Source organism: Cetorhinus maximus, chromosome 1 (assembly GCF_964194155.1).
Source record: "Cetorhinus maximus chromosome 1, sCetMax3.hap1.1, whole genome shotgun sequence".
Classification (NCBI taxonomy): domain Eukaryota; kingdom Metazoa; phylum Chordata; class Chondrichthyes; order Lamniformes; family Cetorhinidae; genus Cetorhinus; species Cetorhinus maximus.
The window spans coordinates 6,367,118-6,392,946 of NC_135879.1; the positions used below are offsets into that span (position 1 = coordinate 6,367,118).

The 25,829-nt window shown below is 45.9% G+C and overlaps 1 protein-coding gene across 1 annotated transcript in view; it reads right to left on the minus strand.

Annotated features, from left to right (window-relative positions):
- Positions 1-25,829, minus strand: part of LOC144699130 (bone morphogenetic protein receptor type-1B) — a 207,061-nt gene that overhangs the window by 38,405 nt on the left and 142,827 nt on the right. Inside the window, exons 3-5 of the mRNA XM_078570549.1 lie at positions 17,991-18,150; positions 16,000-16,102; positions 6,876-6,978 (exon numbers count right to left, since the gene is read on the minus strand). Of these exons, the coding sequence (XP_078426675.1) occupies positions 6,876-6,978; positions 16,000-16,102; positions 17,991-18,150 (366 nt within the window). The remainder of the gene's footprint in view (positions 1-6,875; positions 6,979-15,999; positions 16,103-17,990; positions 18,151-25,829) is intronic.

The window sequence follows — 25,829 nt, forward strand, 5'->3', positions numbered from 1 at the left end:
TCCTCTTCTGTCATTCTGAAGAAGTCATATTCGGCTTCAAATGTTAACTCTGTTTCTCTCTCTGCACAGATGCTGCCAGACCTGCTGAGTTTTTCCAGCTCTTTCTGGCTTTATCTGAGATCGTTAAGGTTTTGAAAAGTAAGGGTATTAAGCGTGACAGAAACAAGGTGGGCGGATAAGTACAATTATCTAATTGAGTGACAGAATAGGCTCGGGAGGCTGAATGGCCAGAACCTGATGTTATTACAGCTAAGCTATGGTGCAGTAAAGAGTATCCGGGAAACTAAGTCAAACTCTCTCAATGATTTTATTAAATTTCTCTTTTTGATGCTGAGGATGGACCACGTTAGTGGAACCACCTAGTAAGTTCTGCATTGCAGTTGCATCTTGACTTACTGTTGGAAGCTTAACTATCCTATATAGAATGCTACCCTTAGCCAAAAAGGAAACCATTTTGCAACGCATCTACCCAGTTGATGAAAAAGGACAAATTGCGTTCATTTTAGAGCCTCGTTGCTGCTCAGGAGGAGATCGCAAAATCCTGTGCGAGTGCAGTGAATTGCATTTTCAACTGCTGTTGTCACTGTGGTTAGATAGGAAAGCATGGCTGTCATTTTCAGCACAGCAAAAGATCCCACAAATGACAATGAGATGAATGACCAGCTCATCTACGTTTTGATGGTGCTGGTCAATGGAGGAATGCTGCAAAGTATCAGAAAGCATCTGAAGCACAGAAGCAGGCCATTCGAGCAGCAGATTCGTGCTGGTGTTTAGGCTCCCACCTCTCTTCACCTAACCTCATTAACATATGCTTCTATTCCTTTCTTCTTCATTCACTTATTTAGTTTGCTCTGGAATGCATCGCCTCAACTACTCCATGTGGTAGCAAGTTTCATTTTCTAACCACTCTCTGGTTAAGAGGTTTCTCCTGAATTCCCTGTTGGATTTATTAGTGACCGTCTTATATCCATGGCCCCTAGGGACAGCATGTGCACTCCTCCATCAGCTGAACTGAAACTCTCTTCTTACTAGCTTCGAATGGAGACTGTTGGAGCTGGGGGTTGATATTCCACTGCAACTGATCAACAAAAGGCCTTTATCTGCATAACATTTGGTGGGGAATTCAACATGCTGGCCCTTTGGCCTGTAAGAGTTATTGCCTCCATAGCAATCACTTTGTCACCAGTGCTTAAGACCTCATCAATACTTTAAATTTAAGTTCTTGTACAGACCATTCATGATCTAATAGAATGGAGGAGGAGGTTTGAGGGGCTGAATGGCCTACTCCTGTTCATATGTTGTGTCCCTGTCTTTACGTCACTACGTGGCCTTCTCCTACTTTTATCTCCTCCTGTCCTACATCCACCCCACAAATTCTCCATTGCTCCAACTCTTGCCTTTATGCATCCACATTCTCCCCCCCACTGCCAACCCCAAGTGTTGGGAGAAGAGAGGGATGGGGAAGATGCACAAAAAGTCCAGAGTTAGATCTTTCATACCATCTGGCCCTACTCACTGGAATTCCTTCCCTCTACCTCTCCGCCTCTGTGTAACACATGCCACATTAAAGACCTTTATCAACATCCACCTCTTCAACCAACCAATCTTTCTGTCATCTCTACCTAATCTCAGTGTCCCTTTTACATATGCTTATTTATGAAGGATGCTGGGGATATTTATTAGGTTGAAGGAAGGTTGCAAATTCATTATCTTCTTGTGAAGAATTCAAAGCCCTTTGTTAATTGGCTCCATTTTTTTTGCTGCGAGCCAAATTTCAAACTCAATACGTGCATGTTTTAAAGATGCAAATTTGGGAGAAAGCCAAACGTTTCTCCTTCTAATGGCCAAAGGAACCAATAACTCCAAATTCTTCAGATGGGGCTTTGAGAACTGGTGCCTGCAGCCTCTAAAAGAATCTTTAAAAAGATGTCATCTCTTCAAAGGAACAAAGTATCTGCACCCAAAACATCAAGTCAGCTGTTCTCTCCACACATGCTGCAGATTCTCCCTGAAAATCCACCCCAGTTGCTAACAATGACATGGAGCACATCAAAACTGTGGGTGTACCTACACCATATGGACTGCAGCGGTTCAAGAAGGCAGCTCACCACCACCTTCTCAAGGGCAATCCGGGATGAGCAATAAATGCTGACCTAGCCAGCGACACCCACATCCCATGAATGAATAATAAAAAAAATACAAGGAAATCCATCATCATGAGAACAACTGGATCAGATCAGCATTGACTAAGACCTTGTTCTTCAATGCAAGGCCCATGAGCCAATGGCGGCTCCCATCCTCACTAACTGCAACTCTCCCCCAATGCTCCCCGACTCTCCCTTCCCTGAAATCTCACTGAGCGTTCAGAGACTTGTTTTAACGTCGTTTGCCATGTGACTGCTTAACGCCACTTTGGAGCAGCCTCTCGTCTCTCCCCGACCTCTGAGGAGTTGCGGTGGGATCTTGAACGGGAATGCAAGCCCCAGGAGAGGGAAGTGGCGAGAAGGTGAGTCAGGTGGCAGAATCGTCCCAAATTTGCACAAAGTGCGGTAGCGGGCAGGAGAAAGAACATTTTCCCCACTGGCCGCAATGGCGGCTTTTCACGCTGTATCGTCCCAATCCCGCCTCATTAATCATGCATTCCCAGGAAATGTGCTGTTTCGATGGCTGGCAGGCTCCCATTCGCCCGCCAAGCCATCACCTCGCTGCCTCCTTATGCTAGGAACCAGAACAGAAGATATGGTCCTGAAAGGCAAGGAGACTGCAGCCCCCCCGAATCAGTGACACATCCCTGGGACACCTTCTGGACACTGCTGGAGTCTGATGTGATGTCCTCTACCCCTGTGCTGGCTGCAGGAGGCCCTTCAGTGTCACCACTCTGGCTTGGAAGGTAGTGCCAGAGGTGGTCAGTGCCAAAGCTGTACAGAAAAGGTTGGCCATCCAGTGCAGATAGAGGATGAATGGTCTCATCCGTGCCGCCAGGGTAAGGTAATCGTCTCACACACTCCCAGGACCATCACACATCACTGGCATCTCACTCACTGCTCATCTCACTGGATGACCAATGCTGAAGGTTAGGGAGGAGGAGGATCTGGAGGGAGCAAGAGGATTAGGGAGGAGGAGTTTCAGGGAGCAGGTCTGGTGGCAGGCTGGACATAACAAGTAGAAAGTTACATTTTTCTTTTAAAATAAAATAAGTTTAAAAGTATATAAGTTATTTCATTTACCAATGTAAGAATTTAACCATTTAGAATATTGCAACTTAGCTGGCATAATCTTTTAATATTTGCTTTTTCTGATAAGGAAGTTCCTACAGAACCTAACATTCCCATAGGATTAACAGGAATGTAACATCAACTTTAAGTGGGGACTCACTGTATTCCTATTTATTTTACGTTTAACATTAAAAAATATGTACCGAGCCTATCAAAAGTCAGCCACCTTTACACGTCACATTGACCACATGGTACAAAGTGCGCCAATAAGTATATCTAAGGATGTGCGTTGTATAGTAACAGTTATATTCCCATAGCAACTGCCATAGGTCATTTGCAGAGTAACCAACCATTGGTATCGTGTTTTTTTTCGGCTCGAGTGAGTCACTGGAAATGGATCAATTCTTAATTCCGGTGAAGAGAAAATCGGAAAGTGAAACAGAAGCAAAAGCAGATAAATAAGGATGTAACTGTGGGTGTTAATGAAAAGAACAAAAGGCAGATCGACAACAACTACAGAAGACGAGAAGGTTGGAGGGAGTAGCGGGCATGTTAAGGTATAAGCGAGCCCCAAGCCAAAAGCAGAAAAGAGAAAGGTACGTGCTTTGAACGATGAAAACCGAAACTTTCGATGAAAGTGGACTGATGAGTTTTTCTTTGGCTTAATGAAACACGTATGAAGCCGGTTTGTTTAACTTGTCAGCAGGCGCGTTCTGCTTTTAAACGCACAGCAATCTAGGATGCCATTGCGCAACAGCGCGACGCAAGTTTCAGCGAACATGACCCACCCAGAACTAGACTAAGAAAAAGTGAAATTGAGCAACTTGCTGCTTCAGTCAAAGGCCAGCAAAAAAAAAAACAATACAGAGATGGCGTTCCGCTGCAGAGTGTTTGACAGAGACATCTTTCCAAATCGCATGGGTTTTAGCAAGGCACAAAAAGGCATTTGCCGATGTAGAGATCATTAAGGAGTGTTTTCTGACTTCTGCGGATATCCTGTATGCCAATTTTAACAACAAAAATGCAATCCTAAAGCAAATAAGGCAGACTGCCAACTGTCTGACACAATAATAACGAGAAGGGAAATCAGACAACAGTTAACTACAGATCTTTCAGCAGCATCTTGTTTTCATATAGTGGTGGATGAAAGTACAGGTACATGTGATGTTTTGCAATTGTACATCTGGGTTCATTTCCCCAAAGACGGATTAGTTCACAAAGAACTCGCTCACTTTTCCAGAACCACTTCATCCAATTCAGGGTCACGGGGAGTCGGAGCCCATCACGAAAGGAACTGAGCTCTAGTCAGCATACACCCAGGACAGGACATCAGTCCTTCACAGGGCACACGCTCATACACTAGGGGACAATTTACCATAGCCAATCCACCTAACCAGCCCAGGTTGTTTGGATAGTGGGAGGAAACCAGAGCACCCAGAGGAAACCCACACAGACATGGGGAGAACTTGCAAACTCCACACAGACAGACACCTGAGGTCAGGATCGTGGATCTGTGAGGCAGCAGCGCTAACCATTGCGCCACCCTTCATGAAGAGCTATTGTAGTTAATGCTGCTGAAAAGTCAAGACAAAAGAGGAAAACATTTTGACTGCCCCCTCCTTGATTTTTTTGCTGAGAATAACCTGGATTGGACAAAGCTTACATCTGCTTATACAGATGGTGCACCAAATAAGCGAGGGAAGGGGAATGGATTCATCGGCCTGTTGAGGAAGCCAGAAGAAATATCCAAATTCACCGTCTTTCACTGCATTATACATCAAGAAGCAGTTGTGGGCAAACCAAAAAATACTGAACTGCAAAATGTCATGGCATTGGTTGTAAAGGTGGTCAATTTTATTGCTTCAAGGGAACTGAATCACAGGAAGATTCGAGGATTACTGGAAGAGTGCAAGACAGAGCATGGCGATCCAGTGAAGTGAGATGGCTATCTCCTGGCAGGGTCCTTGAAAAATTCTTGGGTCTCCTCCCTCAGATTCGCGAATTTCTACTCACGAAAAATGTGGCAGATGCCACATGGGGAGGAGGAGAAAGGCTTTGAAATCCAGGGGGGATAATAAAGCCGGCATTTTTGACCGACATCCTGCGCCACTCGAATGCGCTAAGTCTCCAGTTGCAAGGGAAATGGAAACTTCCCAGCAGCACGTTGCATGCCGTAAACACTTTTCAAAACAAGGTTACAAGGCGTTATTCATTCCCGACACGCACTTTGTTCACTTTCCAAAACTCAGGACAGTCACGTCAGAGAATCCAGAGCTTTTGAAACGCTCCAAGAATAATTCATCTGTACACATTTTGAAGGAGTTGAGGGTGGAATGTGAGTCTAGGTTTAAAGGTGTAATGCTGAGGACCCCATCCACATAGCAGTCTCATCTCTGTCACCATTTATCACAGACTTTTGGTTGGACCATGCTAAATTGGAGGGTGAGAGGGTGAGATTGTGGAACTTCAGGCAGGCGACCTCATGAAGTCTGAATTTAAGACAGGCACTCATCATTTCTGGAACATGGTACCTGATACACAATACCCACCTCCGAAACACTTTGTGCAAAAAGCGCTATCATTTTTTTGTCAATACATAGACCTGTTATGAATCTACCTTTTCAACAATGAATATTGTGGAAAGAAAACAGACAGACAAGCTGACCAATGAACATTTGGAATGCATTACTAGGATGGCAATGACAGACTACAAATACAGCATGAGGAAAGTCAAGTAGCAACAGGTACACTTTTGCTCTTCCAGTTTTTAAAATAAGTTTTGCATTATGCAGCTTTTAAAAAGTTTACTTGCATAGGTGCATTTTTAGCTCCTTATGTTTTTCTGGTTATTGTTTTATAAATGTTGTATTTTTTTTAATTGTACATGTGTACTTGTTTTTAAGTCTAATACGTGATTTTGTTTTAATTACAGGCATCGCTCTGTAACACGACATCATGAAGGAGTAGTAATGATGATGTAGTAAAGTAGTCGATGTGGCTCTCACACTGCAGGTTTTTTGCTGAAGCGGCTCTTGCTTGAAAAATAGTGAATATCACTGGAACTATGACATGAGAGCAAGTCATTGCACACAATCTGGGCAAGACATTGGAAAAAAAATCAGAGGTGAAAAATGTGGCAGTGTAACCGATGCCACATAGAATTGTAAAATTGCACAGCACAGATGGAGGCCATTCGGCTCATGATTACACCAGCTGTCACAAAGGCTCAACTCTGACTGGTTACATCTCACCAACAGTGGTCAAACTCAGGCAAACTAATGTTCCGAGACAATCTCTCGGTTATCTCAAGTGCCCTGGCCAATATTTATCTCAATCAACATCACAAAAACAGGCTTCCTGGTCATTATCACATTGCTGTTTGTAGGAGCTTGCTGTCTGCAAATTAGCTGCTGTGTTTACATTACAACATTGGCTACACTTCAAACGTACTTCACCGGCTGTAGGGACGTTTTGAGGTTGTGAAAGGCGCTATATAAATGCAAGTCTTTCTTTTTTGGCTTAGAAATCTCATTTATACTGAGTGTGATACTGCTAAAGATGAAGGTTATTAACATACAGTCAAGGGCCTCTGTCCCCTGGTTTGACTGTTTTCCCACCCCTCTTATATATGCAGCTATGCAGTCTGTGGTCTTGTGTTACCTCTCATGTCTTGGGGTGGCAGCGTGGGATGAAGATCTCGATTACAGAAGTCTCGATCTGTGCAGCATTCAATGGCTCTTCGCTGAGACGACTTTGGGGTATCCTCAAGAAGAAACGAGAAAGGAAGTGTGCATTAAAATGGATGATCTGGTGCGTCACTAAGATCACAATTTAATATTTATATTCTTAAAGAAAGAGTCAGGTTTTTCTCTCTTCTCTTCACATCTGTCTAGATCATTCAACCTTTCCAGGCATTAACTTCACATTTCAGTCATACTTTCAGGAGATGACAGGGTGGGGATAAGCCATGTACTTTCCAATAGAGAAGAAGGGAAGCCTGGATTGGGGTGGGGGAGGTGGGTGGGAACATCAGGTTCAAACCATTTTGGATCTCTCTCTCATATCTCCCAGCTTCTGAAACAACATTTTCTTTATTGTGGGAAATTGCCAATCCGTTCATTCAAAACGGAAAGATCCTTTTCAGCACTGGGTGCACAGCATTTAAATGGGAACATAAATATCGAGCATCACAAGAATAGGGGAAATTTGGGAATGGAGGCTCGTGCCCTCACAGCGCCCCCCACCCTAGGATTTACCATCCATGTGAAGAGACGGAGATTTTGAGCGTGCTGCATTACGGGCTTGGAAGTCTTGACTACTCAATGCATTTCTCTTTCCTGATGCATATGGCCAGGCAATTAAAGTCAAACATAACCGCCCTTAGATGCACATACTAACATAGTTGAAAAGGGATATGCTAATTCCAGTCAAAATCCGTCAAGGAGAGAAATAGCTCCGCCTCGTCACATCTTTCAGACGTTCCAAAATGCTTGAATGTCAATGAATTACTTCTGAAGCATCGTTTTTGTTAAAATGTAAATAATCTGCTTTGTAGACACTTGGATAGGAGTTTCCACTAATCTCACAGAAATACTTGAAAACAGTCCTGCTAGGTATCCCGCCTGACTGTCACGCTGCCAGCCATGGCTTAGTTTGGTAACTCAGTTGTCTATCAGCCAGAAGGTTGGGGGTTCAAGTCCCACCTGCAGGGCTGGAGTACAAAAACCTAGGCCGACCCTCCGGAGCAGTACTGAGGGAGTGCTGCACTATCAGTGCTGCCACCTTTGGGATAAGATGTGAAACCAGGACCCTCTCTGCTCTCCAAGGCGGACAGAAAAAAAATCCCACGGTGTTATTTCAAAAAGGGGGAGTTATCTCTAGTATCCTGGACAATGTTTAATTCTGAAGTAGAGTCACACAGACTTGAAACATTCCCACTGGGTTCCTCCCTCCACGGACGCTGCCCAATCTGCTGAGTTTTTCCAGCATTCTCTGTTTCTATTTCACACTTCAAAAGTACTTCATTGGCTGTAGGGGTGCTTTGAACTTTATAAGTGAAAGTTTCTTTTTTAGTTAAGAAACCCCATTTATACTCAATACGATAGTGCTAAAGATGAAGGTTATTAACATACAGTCAATAGCCTCTGACCCTGGTTTAACTGCTCTCCCTCCTTATTTTTGCAGCTATGCAAATTCATTTATGGAAAACCACATTCACCCTGAGGAAATTCCTGTCCACATCTTGAGATCAAAATTGAATGATCTGATGGAATAACCAAACATCAGGTCTTTAAAGAGCAAAGTGGTCAAAATTATACTGGCTATTCCTGACGGGGCAGTTCACAATTGAACCTTAGGTTCAATATGCTTATTTGTCGCCTCTATTTAAATTGGAACAGGAAATGGCAGTTAGAGTTTATCCCTGCAACACACAATATCAGGGATGGGATTGTGACTATTTATGGATGGGTCATGCATGCTGTCTATTGCCAGCTTACACCAGTTGGTATATATGATTCTATCGCAATGCATCAGTGTTGCCGATTGGCATTACCTACCATTAACTTAAGCTCATCCGATTGAGGGGCAAGGCGTCTGTGGCTCACACCCAAGCAGTGGGATATTAATCAGGCTAGATTTGAGACTGGGATCATTTATTTATAAAAGACGCACCAGGTCAGTCTCACTGGAAGCACGCAGTTTGTGTGTGTCTGGGTTATGAAGTGGTTAACTTGTGGGATCACTGTAACATTGGTGCCACTATTGCAGAGCAAGAGTGCCAGCATTCATTAGACTAGCAGTTTCACTAAGTGCAGCTGATGGTTCATTCATAAGGTTCCAGCAGCGCGTGCATGACCATTGGCCACTGATGCATTAACAAGCTCAGTTCTCTGGTTCGCAGTATCACTAGAGGCTCCCTCAGAGAGCCACACTAGCAGGCTTGCAGGGAAACACAGAAAATAATCTAGCTGAGCCTAGGTATTTCCCTTCCATAAACCAGCCTGAATGACTCAGTCCGAACGCAGCACGAGCCTCAAACTAGGAGCCTCAACCAGTAAAATGGAGACGAGATGGAAAAACACCTCCTTTGTCCAAGGCTGGCTATTTTATTTATGGGTCAAATAAAATGGCTATTTGACCCAAAGAAGGTCAAACAGTAAACTGTAATAAATTACTGCTCCTGACAGTTTCTCCCTCAGGGTGGGCTATGCTGAAGAACCAGCCTGCTCCCACAAGAGGGGTATTATGCGGCGCGCAGTGAAACTGTGCAATTTACACCGCTGGTTGAGTACAGTCATTACATATGCACATAATTACAGTCCATAACTTGGAGCTGAAATCCTTTCCTGTTTAGTGTTGTGATTTATACGTGAAGTAGATCTTTGTGAACTCTGGTTCCAATAAGTGGAGATCAGATTGATTACACCTGCCCGTGTAAAATGGGAGTTTTATGACTTCGCGGTGCCACTTGTTTACACTGAGCCAGTTCCACACCACAGCCCACCCACGAGATTAAGTGCTCTGAAATGCTATGGTTTCAAGGCACTGGGGGTGTCGTAGGCTGATGAGATCACGCACGGGCAAGGCACAATACAATCCTCAATGCTGAACGTGCAGTGAAAAGCTTTCTGCAAATGTACAATGATGTTCTGCTGTAGGGCCTAGCAGCAACTGCTATAAATGACTTCAAATCACTTCCCCACGTTAGTAAATGTGAGTCTTGTAGGAAACACGTGATCAACCTTGGTCTCCTGGACTGGTTCCAATCTCAGAAGGGAGTCAGGCAGGAATTTCCAGAGTATTTTCTGCCTTGCTGGCCCTGGGTTTTTCCGCCTCTCTCCCAGGACGCTACATGGCTCTTGGGGGAAAGCTGTCTCATCACAATATTCCCGTAATCATAAAGTGTGGGGCAACTAGGTTTTACAGAGCACTTGGTCTCTTCCAGCCCAGCAAATGTGCATGCTTTTTAGCACTTGATGAGGTGATCACATCACTAATTGGGATTGCTGCACCGTCGGAGGGTCAGTAGTGAGGGAGCACTGCACCGTCGGAGGGTCAGTAGTGAGGGAGCACTACACCGTCGGAGGGTCAGTAGTGAGGGAGCACTGCACCGTCGGAGGGTCAGTAGTGAGGGAGCACTGCACCGTCAGAGGGTCAGTAGTGAAGGAGCACTGCACCGTCGGAGGGTCAGTAGTGAGGGAGCGCTGCACCGTCGGACGGTCAGTAGTGAGGGAGCACTGCACCGTCGGATGGTCGGTAGTGAGGGAGCACTGCACCGTCGGAGGGTCGGTAGTGAGGGAGCACTGCACCGTCGGAGGGTCAGTAGTGAAGGAGCACTGCACCGTCGGAGGGTCAGTAGTGAGGGAGCGCTGCACCGTCGGAGGGTCAGTAGTGAGGGAGCACTGCACCGTCGGAGGGTCAGTAGTGAGGGAGCACTGCACCGTCAGAGGGTCAGTAGTGAAGGAGCACTGCACCATCGGAGGGTCAGTAGTGAGGGAGCGCTGCACCGTCGGAGGGTCAGTAGTGAGGGAGCACTGCACCGTCGGATGGTCGGTAGTGAGGGAGCACTGCACCGTCGGAGGATCAGTAGTGAGGGAGCACTGCACCGTCGGATGGTCGGTAGTGAGGGAGCACTGCACCGTCGGAGGATCAGTAGTGAGGGAGCACTGCACCGTCGGATGGTCGGTAGTGAGGGAGCACTGCACCGTCGGAGGATCAGTAGTGAGGGAGCACTGCACCGTCGGAGGGTCAGTAGTGAGGGAGCGCTGCGTTGTCAGAGGGTCAGTACTAAGGGAACGCAGCACTGTCAGAGGGTCAGTGCTGTGGGAGCGCTGCACTATCGGAGGGTGAATAGTGAGGGAGTGCTGCACCAATGGAGGGACAGTGTTGAGGGAGCACTGCACTGTTTGAGATGCCGTCTCTCGGATAAGATGTTAAACCACAGCCCCTTCTGCCCTCTTAGGTAGACGTAACAGATCCCATAGCACTGTTGTGATAAAGTGCAGGGGTGTTCTCTCTGTAGCCTTGTTGATATGAATGCCTCAACCAACACTACTAAAGAAATAGATTACCCAGTTATTATCACATTGCTGTTTGTGTGAGCTACATGCAAATGTTGGCTGCTCTACATTATAACAGTGACTACACTTCAGAAAGTACCCCGTGTCCTGAGATTGTGAAATACATTATGTAAATGTCCTTACAAATAAATGTAACCTAAACCTGGGCCAGGATTTTACAGCCCCGGCACAGTGTCTCCCCCCGGCGGATGTGGATAGCTATTTACATCTCCATTCAGTTTGGCAGGACTATAGGAACAACCAGTTCACTTACATTAGAGATGTTTAGTGTTGCTGCAAAGTCACAACTTCCTCACACAGATCTTAAAATTGTAGGTGTTGTTTTTGTTACTCCACAGAAGTGGGTGAAATCATACAGAATTTAGAGCACAGAGAGGCCATTCGGCCCAACTGGCTCATGCTGGTATTTAAGCTCTACATGGAGCCTCCATTATTAATGCCTTTTCATTTAACCCTAAATGGGTTTTAATTTGTAGATCAAAATAGGTGATAACGAATGATCACACATATTAAAGACGGGTATAACCTTGCACTGTTTACTGCCCTTTCCCTCCCACTGATGCCCACACTGATGCCATAAGACCCTAAGACATAACAGAAGTAGGCCATTCAGCCCATCGAGTCTGCTCTGCCATTCAATAAGATCATGGCTGATCTGATAATCCTCAACTCCACTTTCCTGCCTTTTCCCCACAACCCTTGATTCCCTTACTGATTAAAAATCTATCTATCTCAGCCTTGAATATACTTAATGACCCAGCCTCTACAGCCCTCTGCGGCAATGAATTCCAAAGATTCACTACCATCTGAGAAAAAATTCCTCCTCATCTCTGTCTTAAATGGGCCACCCCTTATTCTGAGATTATGCCCCCTGGCCCTAGACTCTCCCACAAGGGAAAACAACCTCTCAGCATCTACCCTGTCAAGCCCCCTAAGAATCCTAAATGTTTCAATAAGGTCGCCTCTCATTCTTCTAAACTCGAATGAGTAGAGGCCCAACCTACTCAGCCTCTCCTCATAAGAAAATCCCTCCATACCTGGGATCAACCTAGTGAACATTCTCTGGACTGCCTCCAATGCCAATATATCTTTCCTTAGATAAGGGGACCAAAACTGTTCACAGTATTCTGGGTGTGGTCTAATGAGTGCCTTGTATAGTTTTAGCAAGACTTCCCTATTTTTATACTACGTTCCCTTTGAAATAAAGGCCAACACTCCATTTGCCTTCCCTATTACCTGTTGAACTTGTATGCTAGCTTTTTGTGATTCATGCACCAGGACCCCCAAATCCCTCTGTGCTGCAGCTTTCTGCAGTCTTTCTCCATTTCAATAATATTCAGCTCCTCTATTCTTCCTGCCAAAGTGCATAACCTCACATTTTCCCACATTATATTCCATCTGCCAATTTTTTTCAAAATTCATTGATATGTCCCAGCTCATGTGACATGCACGAAAGGGCACAGGCCCTGACTCAAGGAAACACACCCGCCCGTACAGGGAGCGCTCAGCACTTCCGTGCACGCATCACGCTGGGCGGGCCTTAATTAGCCCGCCCACGTAAAATGGCAGCAGGGCACCAATCAGGTTCGCGCTTGCCCCCGCCCACCCCCGCACAACTCCCCCGACGGGGGGGAAATTTCTGCCCCATGTCTCCGTAATGGCTATAAGATCATACCCATTAACCTCTATTTGTGCCGCTAATTCATTTGTTTTGTTCCAAATATTACGTGCATTTAAGTAAAGAGCCATTAATTTTGCCTTTTTACCATTTTTTTCCCCCTTTGATCCTATTTGCTGCTGTTTTTTTTTGTTTGCACACTCTGTCCCTTCCTGTCACACTCTGGGTATCCTTACCTAAATAGCTGCCCTGCATTGCTGCCATACAATGTCCAAATGGAGCAAGACCTGGACAATATCCAGGCTTGGGCTGACAACTGGCAAGTAACACTCGCGCCACACAAGTGTCAGGCAATGACCATCTCCAACAAGAGAGAATCCAACCATCGCCCCTTGATGTTCAATGGCATTACCATCACTGAATCCCCCACTATCAACATCCTGGGGGTTACTAATGACCAGAAACTGAACTGGACTAGCCATAAAAATACTGTGGTACAAGAGCAGGTCAGAAGCTAGGAATCCTGCAGAGAGTAACTCACCTCCTGACACACCAAAGCCTTTCCACCATCAACAAGGCACAAGTCAGGAGTGTGATGGAATACTCCCCACTTGCCTGGATGAGTGCAGCTCCCAAAACACGCAAGAAACTTGACACCGTCCAGGGCAAAGCAGCCCGCTTAATTGGCACCACATCCACAAACATTCACTCCATCCAACACCGACGCACAGTAACAGCAGTGTGTACCATCTACAAGATGCACTGCAGGAATTCACCAAGGCTCCTTAGACAGCACCTTCCAAACCTATGACTGCTACCATCTAGAAGGACAAGGGCAGCAGATAGATGGGAACACCACCACCTGGAAGTTCCCCTCCAAGTCACTCACCATCCTGACTTGGAAATATATCGGCCGTTCCTTCACTGTCACTGGGTCAAAATCCTAGATCTCCCTTTCTAATCGCACTGTGGGTGTACCTACACCACATGGACTGCAGTGGTTCAAGAAGACAGCTCACCACCACCTTCTCAAGGGCAACTAACGATGGGCAGTAAATGCTGGCCCAGCCAGCGAAGCCCACATCCCATGAATGAATAAAATAATATATATCCTTTTGCTTTGGAAGCATACGTATCCCTTCTCCTGAACCCCGCCCCCACCCCCCTGTTTAGTTTAAAACCCTCTCTACAGCCCTAGTTATTCGATTCACCAGGACACTGGTCCCAGCACAGCTCAAGTGAAGCCCGACCCACCGGAACAGCTCCCTTCTACCCCAGTATTGGTGCCAGAGCCCCATGAACTGAAACCCATTCCTCCCACACCAACCTTTGAGTCATGCATTCAACTCCATGACTTTATTTACCCCATGCCAGTTTGCCCATGACTCAGGTAGTAATCCTGAGATCATTACCTTGGAGGTTCTGCTTTTTAATTTAGCTCCTAATTGTTCAAATTTTTTCAGCAGAACCTCCTTTCTGGAATCAATGTCGTTGGTACCAACGTGGATGATGACAACTGGATCCCTCTCCAGCCCTGAGGAGATGTCCTTAACCCAGGCACCGGGCAGGCAACACAGCCTTTGGGACTCACGCTCATGACTGCAGAGAACAGTATCTATTCCCCTAATTATACTGTCTCCGACCACTACTACGTTCCTATTTCCTCGCCCCACTTGAATGGCTCCCTGTGGCAGGATGCTGTGGTCAGTTTGCTCTTCCTCCCTGCAGTCCCCGCTCTCATCCACACAGCTTGCAAGAACCTCGTATCTGTTGGACAATTGCAGGGGCTGAGACTCCTCGAACGCTACCCTCTTGACCCCCATACCTGCCTCACCTGCAGTCACACCCTCCTGTCCCTGATCGGAGACCAAATTTGAATGATCTAATCTGAGGGGTGTGACCGCATCCTGGATCAAGTGTCCAGGTAACGTTCCCCCCCTCCCTGATGTGGCGCAATGTCTGCAGCTCGGACTCCAGCTCCTCAACTCAGATCCGAAGCTTCTCGAGCTGCAAACACTCACTGCATAAAAGCAAAATACTGCGGATACTGGAAATCTAAAACAAAAACAGAAAATGCTAGAAAAACTCAGCAGGTCTAACAGCATCTGTGGAGAGCAAAAAAAAGAGTTAACGTTTCGAGTCCTTATGTCTCTGAAGAAATGTGTTTGCTCTGGATCACCTTGGTGTCCAGCAGCTCCCACATGCTGCAGCAGCAACACACCACCCGACCTGCCATCACTATCGTATTTTATGTAATTTACTAATTAATTACTCTAGTGCCCCTGATCTTTATACTTCATTGAAATTAATTTTTTTTACACCAGTATCAATCTTATACTTAACAAGCTTGTTAAGCCAGCGAAAAAGAGAGGGAAATAAAGACTAGAGACCTAAACACAAATTTACTTTTACTTTAAAGACCAGAAATACTCACCAATCAGCTACTTTCCCCGTACTTGTGTCATGTTGTGATTCGTGACATCACTCCGCCACTGGTCTCACTGAACTCTTCCGCTCTTTTTAAATAAAGTCTCCCCCCCGCTCTTTTTAAAATTAAGTCTCCCCTCTCTCCGCGCTCTTTTTAAAATGAAGTCTCCCCGCTCTCCACGCTCTTTTTAAAATACCGTTTGTAAGTTGCTGTGTAAGCACCACAGACTTAAGGATAGGAGCTAATTGTATCCGTCTTCCAAAGTCCATGTGAAGCCAGCAACTTTGACTTTGACTTTGCCCACACCACATTAACCTGGAACCAATTAGGGTTGCTCCAATCTTAGTCTAATGAGGTATGTAATCGGATATAGTAGCAGTTCTACCTTAACGATATGATTGCATTTATTTCTGTACCAGAGTTATAATGATTATTAAAATGATGTCCCTAATTGGTGTGTTAGCCAAGTCTCATTGATTAATATACGAAATAATTTTGCCCCTAGAAATTGTCAATTATGCTGTGTCGTTTTTCTAAGTGAATGGGATTCCCACAATATTAGCTTGGAGTTTCCTCTAGTCAGAGAAAATGCTCTTCAATTGTCGGGCACCCACTAAGCAAGATTTGAACAGACCTTATGCAGGTTAAACTACTTACCCGACATTGAAAATCTGAACCTTCTTTGCCCAGGCACCCTGACGTGATGACATGGCCTCCAGAATCACCTTCTTCCATTATGGTAAAGCAGTATCCGTCCGTTCTAAGGACACAAATGGAATCCCAGTGAGCCCATTGCAATCTACAGTGTGATCTCTCGAAATAAGATTGGCTGCACAATAACCAGGGCAATAGACATCAAACACCCAATCACTCCTGGATTGGAAAGTGATCACTCATAACCAGAGGCATTTACAGCACAGCAAGAGGTTTATTTGGTCCATTCTGTGCTCAATCAAACCTATGCAGTGGAATAAGCCCACATTCTCTGTAGTTTAAAAGAATGAGAGGTGATCTCATTGAAAATTCTCACAGGGTAGATACTGAGAGGCTGTTTCCCCCTGGCTGGTGAGTCTAGAACTAAAGATCATAGTGTCAAGCTAAGGGGCCCCCCATTTAGTACTGAGATGAGGAGAAATCTCATCACTCAGAGTGAATCTTTGGAATTCTCTACCCTAATAGTGCTGCAATTACTCTGGCATTGAGTATACTTAGAACTGAGATCAATAGATTTTTGGACATGAATAGAATCAGAGGACATGGGATTAGGGCAGGAAAGTGAAGTTGAGGTAAAAGTCCAACTGTGACCTGATTGAATGGTGTAGCAGGCTCGAGGGGATGAAAGTCGTCTGCTCAATTACTTATGTTTCTTATATTCTGAAAGCTAATCTCAATGCTCCACTCTCTTCATTCATTGAATCTGCCTCGACTATTTATCCAATTTTCCCCCAAGTGTACTCTTTCCCTATTCATGTAATCAGGACCTACGATTCTTTTGAATTAAAACATATTAAATCTCCTCTTAGACATCTCTGTTCCAGTGCATATATTTCCTGTATCTTAAATTTCTCTTCATAACTATCGTTTCTCATTCCTGGCATCATCACCTCTTGAATCTACATGGTTCCCTCCCTGGCTATAATGCCCTCTCTATAATGGGACACCCAGAATTCCGAGGCTTGGGGGAATAGGATCCATTGACCAAGGCTTTTGCATATGAACAGCAAATTGCTAGCCAGTAAGGTTAGCTGGTGGGATCACATTATCTTCATTCTTCATGAACATTCTACAGGCTTGGTGCAATTTCCTTTGTGTGCATTGTCATCTCCAAGGTCAGCCTGTCCAATTTATTCTCTTAATAAAAAGAAAACAGTTCCCACTCTGAAAGCGCTGGCTCAGGCAGAGGCTGTGAACTCACAGCTATGGATTCCCTGCCACCTTGCGTGAGTAGTCACACAAGTCTAGTCAGTGAATGTTGGAAGGCAATTTAACTATAGGAATCATCCCAGCTAAGCTCCATCTTATCCTCATTCACTGTTTACGCTTTCCATAGGAGGCCACAACATCAGGAATGGGTGTCCTGGGGTGGAGGGGGAACAGGGAAGCAGGATAATAAAGGCTTATTATATTGCTGCCCCACTTCCACCAAAATTAAGGTCAAGTAACTTGGGGCAGAACAAGGACTAAAGCTTGTACCTTCTGGGCTGTATGTTATTATACGGTTACCTACAGGCGCTTTGGGGAGCTATAATAAATTTATATATAATCTTAAGCTGCAGTATAAATGCAACAAGCATGGGGGTCAGTATCGTAGTGGTAATGTTACTGGCCAAGTCATCCAGAGGCCCGAATGAATGCCCTGGAGACAAGTTTAACTCCCATTATGGCAGCTGGTGGAATTTAAATTTAATCATTGGACAGATTTTGATGAGGGGAGTTAAGGGTTATGAGGGGGGCAGCCACAAACAAATCAGCCATGATCTTATTGAATGGCAGAGCAGGCGCGAGGGGCCGAATGGCCTACTTCTGCTCCTCATCCTTATGTTCATACGATCATTGGCTGATGGCTCATACGGAAGGAGAGCATCAGCAGAATTTATATCAGCCAAGTTCAAACTAAAGCAAGAACCAGGCACCGGGCATGAACTTACTTGCAGGTGTTGTTAACTGATTCTTCAGGGCAATGATGGTGACAGTGGCACCACAGATCCCTCTGAGGAGGCGTAGATATGGTACTGTCAAGATATCCCTTCTTGTTTTCTACGCTCAGCTTCCCTGTGCTTCGTAGCAGCATGTTGTCAAGACGATTACCTGAAAGAAGAGTTTAAGTCATTAGGCTGGTAAAGCTAAAGATCCTAATTCAGAGAAAGGAGAGGCATTAGTCCATAGGTCTCAAGAACATCTTACTGTCACAGATTTGAGAAGAGTAGTATTCTCATCTCAGACTTAGAGGGCATCATCCCAAGCCCCATTGCACAACTTCAGCATGTGATCCAGGCTGACACATCAATGGAGCATTAAGGGAGTGCTGCACTGTCGGAGGTGCCGTCTTTCAGATGACAAGTAAAACTGAGCCCCCTTTTGGTGTATATGTAATATTTAATCGCTCCACAGTTGGTGGCCGTGCCTTTAGCTGCCCGGGCCATGAGTCTGGAATTCCCTCCCTAAACCTTTCTGCCTCCCGACCTCACTCTCTTCCTTTAAGACACTCCTTAGAACCTACCTTTTTGACCAGACATTTGTTCACATGCCCTAGTATCTCATGCAGTTCAGCGTCAAATGTTATTTTATGCTGCCCCTGTGAAGCACCTTGGGACATTCTGTTACGTTAAAGGTGCTATATCAATAAAAGTTGTCGTTGTTTAGCCTCCAAGTGCGGTGAGCAACAACATTTTAGATCTTCTGCATTTAGACTGCTTTGTGTCTCCATCGTTTGGAACACTTGCTAGTATAGTTTCTATGGATATGAAATGTTGACCATAACTGTAATATCACAGTTAAAGAGGTTGCTCCATATATCAATGGAAATGGGGAACATAAAACACCCAATGAAAGGACACCAAAGACTTCCAACTATGACCACCAAGCGGTCATCAAAACCGTCAATTTGAGAGGAAAAATAGGATATTAGGGAAGGAGGGTCACAAGAACGTATCCCAGTTTATGAGAAGCTTTGTTACTCAGAGAAGCTTAAAAGATAGATCGATTCATTTTAGATTTAGGAGTGACTTCATAGAAGTACGTAGTACAGTTAAAGGACTAACCTGTGTTCCTATTGGTAGACTGGGGAAGACTAGGGGTCGTGTGTATAAATTATGCAAGCGTAGAACTAGATTAGATGGTTCTTCTTTTCCCAGTGCCTATTCGACCTTTTGAACAAGTTAGTGGCCTGTGCAATGAGTCGTATCTCTGCAACGTCTCAAACAAAAAGGGGAGAGCTGGACCACTTCCTGGCTGCTGTAGAGATCATGTTTTCTAAAAGCTAAGTGAGATATCAGTATGGTCAGTTGCAGGCTGCTGGACCGTTTCCAACCATCCTCAGGCATCAGAGAGGAATTTTCCAGGTTTCGATTTTCTCATAATCGGCCCTGGCTTTTGAATCGTGTGTTTCTTGCCTCTCCCTGGAGGTTACTTGGTTGTGTGGGACAGGCCTTGATAGACATTTTGCTGCCTATCCATGGTTAGCACCGTCATCCCGGTATGGAGTGAGTTTCTGGTGAAAAGTTCAAAGTTTTAAGTGGTGCTGCCACAATCTGTGCCTGAGCCGGGCGTGCGTGGGACTTTGAAGCCATGTCACGCTGGACATTGAGCAAGTGATGACATCCTCGATCTCAACACATGAACATATGGTGAGATCAGCTGGCTGCCTCACGCTCTTGGGTATCAGATTGTCTGAATTCCTAGCTGGCTAGCAATCAGTTGGAGCTCAGACCTACGCACCAATGTTTTGCTAATTGATTTTAAGCATCATCGTGTCCAAAGTCACTACAGCACTAGAGGGAAGGTCATACTACACAACAGTGTCCGCTGCAGCAACACCTGCTTCCCGGTGCCAATTACTGTAGCTTCTAAAGCAAATGTTCCAGGAACTGTGTCTATTCATAAACGCCAAGTCCTCCCTTTACAAGAACGCCCATCACAATGTTGTCCTTTCCTTTCCTCCTATATCATGTTCTCCTTCCTGAAGCTGTCCTTCCTTTCTCAAGTAGAGTTCCGCAAATACCAACAACCCTCTGGCATTCTGTCCCAGGGCGGCCATTCCTTGTTAGCAGCGAGGCTGGAACTTGACTTATCTGCTCTTTCCAACCCATAATATTTCATTTATTAACGGGAATGGAGATGAAAATTGAACACTGACGAGCAGAAGAGTGGAAATTCCTGGGCTGAGCCTATGCCTGGAGCCCGGAATATTAAAAATAATCCACATCATTTGATGAATTGGCTACATAATAGCAGTAGCAACACTTCAAACCTAATTGATTGGCTGGGGTTGGAGTGGGTGTTAAAGATGCTCCCATTCTGATGCCGGGTCACAGAGCAACCTCACGCCGGCTGGCCAATTAATGGCCAGCGGGGGGCATGACCTTTAGTGGTTGGCAACATCATCACCGGACATGGAAGGAAGTGCTAGGGGTCATGTTTGAAGTGCCCCGCGAGTACCCTAGCCCTGATTTAAAAGGAGGCTTGCGACCACCCAACATCCAGCAACCTGTGACCCTCTCCGCCAGCACGCAGCAGACCCCGCTCGCCACCACCCTCCACGATCCCCGCAAGGAAGCCGCAGTGGAAACCCTCTGGCAGAAGCAAGATCCCAATGTCCCCATGGTTTAGTGACGACTCCCTGCATGTACTCCTCCAGGCTGCTCAGGCAAGACAAGAGGTCCCCTTCCACAGGGTCAGAAGGAGGAGGAGACCTCCCCACCTTAACCTAGCAAGCCTGGACGGAGGTTGTAGAGGGTGTCAGCCGCCATGTGCTCATCTGAAGAACCTGGCTGCAGTGCTACAAGCATGTCAACAATCTGCTCCGCTCTGTCAGGGTGAGTACCAGATCTCAGTTCCCTTTGTGGTGGGGGGAGGTGCGGGAGGGCAGGGGAAGAGCTCACCATGTCGGTGGCAAAGGGCGGAGACTGCAGCGTCTCCTTGGAAAGGAACGACTGCAGCTCTGTCAAGGGGCACAAACCCGGCACTGCCGACTCAACCAAGCCTGCTCCAGAGTGGCCCAGTACCACGTACATGCTATTGACCGCAGACGCTGAAGCAAGCATACCAAGCAAATAGGCAGTGGTGTTTGTTCTAGTGGAGCTACTAACATCATTCTCACGTGTTCGCCACAGGAGGTAAGGGCCCAGGATGCAAGGGAGAGGGCCCGGACCGGTGGAGGTATCCTGATCACCCTGATTCCTGTGGAAGAGGCAGCTGAGCAGCTGGCAGGGTCTTGGTGGCTATTCCATTGCAGATTGTGACAGAGCACAGTCACAGGAGGGGAGCAGCCTCATGACCAGGCACAAGGGAGCCTCAGGTCAGTATGAGGGATGGTGTTCCTGTGCCCTCCAATGTACAGATCTCGCTGTGAAAAGCCACTGACTCTGTGGGCTCCTGTTTGGGGGGGACAAGAAGTGCTGATCATTCTGTTCTCTCTCGAGGGTCAGCCACAGGAACTGAGAGCTGCCGCCTCTGGGGGAAACTCGTTCACCTCTGAGGAAGAGGGGGGGGGATTTCAGAGGCTGCAGCGTCAGACTATTCCGCCGCGCCCTCCACCAGTGTAGATACTGTCACCTCGTGATTAGAGTCAGAGTCACAACTTGGTACAAACACCACAGACGTGCTGGACCAGCTGTCCAAGGCTGTGACAGCTGAGGTCTCTGACAGTGGGAGTGTGGGATGCCAGGCCTAGGCTGAGCCCAGGGCTGATGACGAATCTCTGGAGTTATCTGTAAGGCAGCAGATGCTGGATGTCCAGGTTGAGGTGTGTGAAGCCCTGGCAGAGATTCCAGAGGGTATCTGTGTGCTGACTCAGGGCAGTGGAGGAGACCTTGAGCACTCTGATCTTCCTCTCGTCTATACACATGGCCTCCTCCAAGGAGAGCCAGCGGCGCGGTCAGTGGATGCTGGAGGTGTGTGCACAGAGCTGCATGCCATGGCCTTCTCCCTGAGCTTAGGGGAGCAGTGGCAAAGTGAGAGGGGGAATGGGGTGCCTGCAGCCTCGGGCAGGCCCTAGTCCTTCTCAGGTCAGCAAGGGAGGTACAAGTACCTTGTGAGGGAGGAGGGGTGGCTGACTTCTGCACCTGGGGACCCCTCTCAGAGCAGTCCAAGTATGGACAAAGTGAGCCCTCAGCCCCTCTGCCAGGGACACAAGCGCCTCAAGCTACTGCAACACCAGAGAAGGCTCCTCCACCTGTGCAATTGACTCTCAGCATGCTGAGATCCTGTCAGGCTTCAGGCAGCCAGAGGACGTCTGCCAAGCCATGGGGCACCAAGGTCAGCAGCTTGCCCTCCATTGCAGTTGGAAAACAATGAGGGAGCAATTAGGGATAGGCAATAAATGATGCCCTTGACAGCAATGCTCACATCCATGAATGATTTAAAAATTCTAGTAAAGATCTTTAGATAGATAATTAACACCTGCACTTAGTTATCTCATAACAGTTTCCTCATGGCATCAAAAGTAGCTTAGCATTCACACGCAAAATACTAAAGCAACGTTAATATTCTGTTCTTAAAACCTAAAAACAAAAGTGCAAGTTTTTAACCTTATGATGCAAACTGAGTGTAGAGCGAGTCTGAAATGACTGTTTATATTAAGTTAATGATGATCATCTATAAAACTGGCAGTAAAAGTTTTATAAGGTCAGTGAAACAGAAATAGGTTTTACGAAATACATTTTATTTTATTCGTGGTTCATAGGGTTGATTCGAGAACATTTTCTCCCTCTAAGTGATCAGACTGAGACACTGACACGTAATTAGGGTAAAGAAACACTGGCTAGTTTAATACAAAAACAGAATTACCTGGAAAAACTCAGCAGGTCTGGCAGCATCGGCGGAGAAGAAAAGAGTTGACGTTTCGAGTCCTCATGACCCTTCAACAGAACTGAGCTGGTTATATTTCACCCCCCTCCTAATATTACTCAGTTCTGTTGAAGGGTCATGAGGACTTGAAACGTCAACTCTTTTCTTCTCCGCCGATGCTGCCAGACCTGCTGAGTTTTTCCAGGTAATTCTGTTTTTGTTCTGGCTAGTTTAATGTTGGACTGAAGACTAGCAGGGTAGCAATTATTAGACTAAAATATTCCATGTGCTTCCTGGCTCATATCCAGTTCCAGCTCTGGTCAATACATGAGAGGTTTCACCAATCGATACTGAGAGTAAGATTTTCAGCAGGAGCTGAAGTATTATGTTTAAGTCAAACTCAACACAGGTCCAAAAGTGAACGTGTGAAACACACTTAATTTATTTGACGAGCTGTGTTTCAAATCAATTCATCAGGTTAACAGACCTGCTAGAGATTTGGCAACACAGTTATTTGATTGGACTGCTGATCTGATCTAGCATCGTACTTCAATCCATCAGAAGGTTGGAGATTCAAGTCCCATTCCAGAGATTTGAACACACAATTAAAGCTGATACTCCTGTACCAGACTGAAGGAGGTGCTGTCTCTCGGGTGAAACGTTAAACTGAGGCCCCGTTTACCCTTTCAGCTGAATATAGAAGATCCCACGGCCCTATTTCGAAGAAGAGGTCTCCCCTGGTGTTCTGGCCACTATTTAACCCTCAATCAACATTACAAAAAAATTATACATCAGAATAAATCATACTACGGCTTATGGGCCCTTGCTGTGTGCAAACTAGCTGCTGTTTCTCCTGTATTACAAGTGACTACACTTCAGAAAGCATTTCATTGAATGTAAAGTGTTCTGGAATGCGTTTTAGAAACGCAGGTTCTTTCTTTCTTAGATCTTGGTTAAAAAATGAGTTAATTCGATTCGCAATTAGGTAGCATTATCAGAAGGTGCAGTATTTAATGTCACACAAACCGGGCAGTCCAAGTAGGATCATGATAGCAGAAATTTTGGGGCTGACCTTGGAACACAAGCTGACTGAGAACATCCTGCAGCAAAGTCTAGAGCCTCTTTAAACTATGCTCAATATCTAAATACCATTAGGAATGCTTTCTCGCACTGAGCCCCATTCACCTATTACCCCTGTGAGCACTGTTGCGCTGCCGTGTGTGTGCCTTCATGCCATTGTAATGTAAAGGTGCTCAGCAGACCAAGGGTTAATGTGGGACTGGAGAATAGCACTGCCCACGGTTTGATGTATAGAGTTACATGGTAATAAACTGAGAGAACAGTCTAGAAAGAAGAGTCTGGAACCAGCCTGCATGGAGGTAGCAGCACTATGCATGACAGTAACCTGGAATCTGTAAATAGTTAAAGATTAACAATAAAGGGTTCAGGTTTAAACATACAAATCTCAAGATCTCCTCATTGAGACATCAGCATACACCATAATGCAACATGGTGATCAGCAGTGATAATACAGCAGGCACTGAGCTACTAACTTCTCCACATTCTTCAATGGCTTCATCCTTCTTCATCTCTCAAACCTCCTCCAGCCCTACATATCCCTCTGAGATCTCTGACTTCCTCCAATCTGGCCTCTTGCGCATCCACCAATTGCTTTGCCCCACCATTGGCAACCATGGGCAGAATTTAATGCCCTTCCCCATGCCAAGTTTGGTGGCAGGATCCATTTAATCAGGTGGGAGGCTGGCAAGTGGGGACGCTGTCTCCTTCCCGCCTCCACCCTGATTAAGTGCATGGCCGGAAGGCCAGTGGACAGCCTTCCTGCCCCAATGCCAATTGAGTCCCTTAAGTGGCCAATTAATGCCCACTTAGGAGCCTCATCCCACCACCATTGGTATGAACACATGGTGGGTGGGGGTGTCGCCATGCAGGAACATGAGAAGCAAACCTGTGCAGGGTTGCTTGGGGATTTCCTGTGTGGGTTCCTCGTTCAAAGGCACCCAGAGCTTGATCAAAGGACCCTGAATGAGAGCCAATCCCCTGTCCATGATCCACACCCCATGATCCCTTCCCATCATCACTCACTTGTGGTCTGGGATCCAGCGACAATCCTAGGCCTGGGGTGGATGTCATACTGGCAACAGCCACAGCCTCCTTGGTGGCGCTGCTGTTCAGTAGAGTTTCCGGCCTCTGATTGGCTGGTAGCTCTAGGTAGGCGGGACTTGCACCCCCAGGGTCCTTGATCCTGGGGAAAGGCCCTCCACTGTCCTGTTAAGTGCCTGAGTGGAGCATGATGCAGTGGGCCAAAAAAAAAAGGCGACGCCAGGCTCTTGCTAGCTCTCTAGGCAATATGTGAGACCCCATTGCCTCCATTAAACCACCCCATGTCTCTAGCCACCTAGGTCCCAACCTCTGGCATTCCCTCCTTAAACCTCTCCGCCTCTCACTCCTCCTTCAAGAGCCTCCATAAAACCTAGTCCCTTTGACCAAGCTTTTGGTCAGCTGATCGAATATCACCTTGGTGTCAACTTTTGTTCAAATACACTCCACCAAAGCACTTTGGAATGTTTTAAAGTCACTATCTAAATGCAACTTGTTGCTGCTTATAGAGAATAAAAAAGTTGTGGCGTCTATAGTATAATCGAAATTTTAGAAATTCTTCAGTGATTTTTTGGTCAACACAGAATCAGTTTTAGTCCTGCTCACGCAGTACCTCCTGTTGAATGTTTTCCAATATTTGTACATCTATTTTGATGAAGTATAAATTTTTTATCTCACTAAATATTTTTAAATAAGAACGTGAGGAGTTAGAACTACAAGCAGCAACTTTTTCAGTGACACAGTTCAAAAAGGTAAATCATCCCAAATGCATATGGAGGCTTTCTTCCCCAAATAAAAGCAAAATGTAGGTGTACCAGATCGTTTAAGATAATGACACGGTATTTGATTGCTAGGGGTGAGTC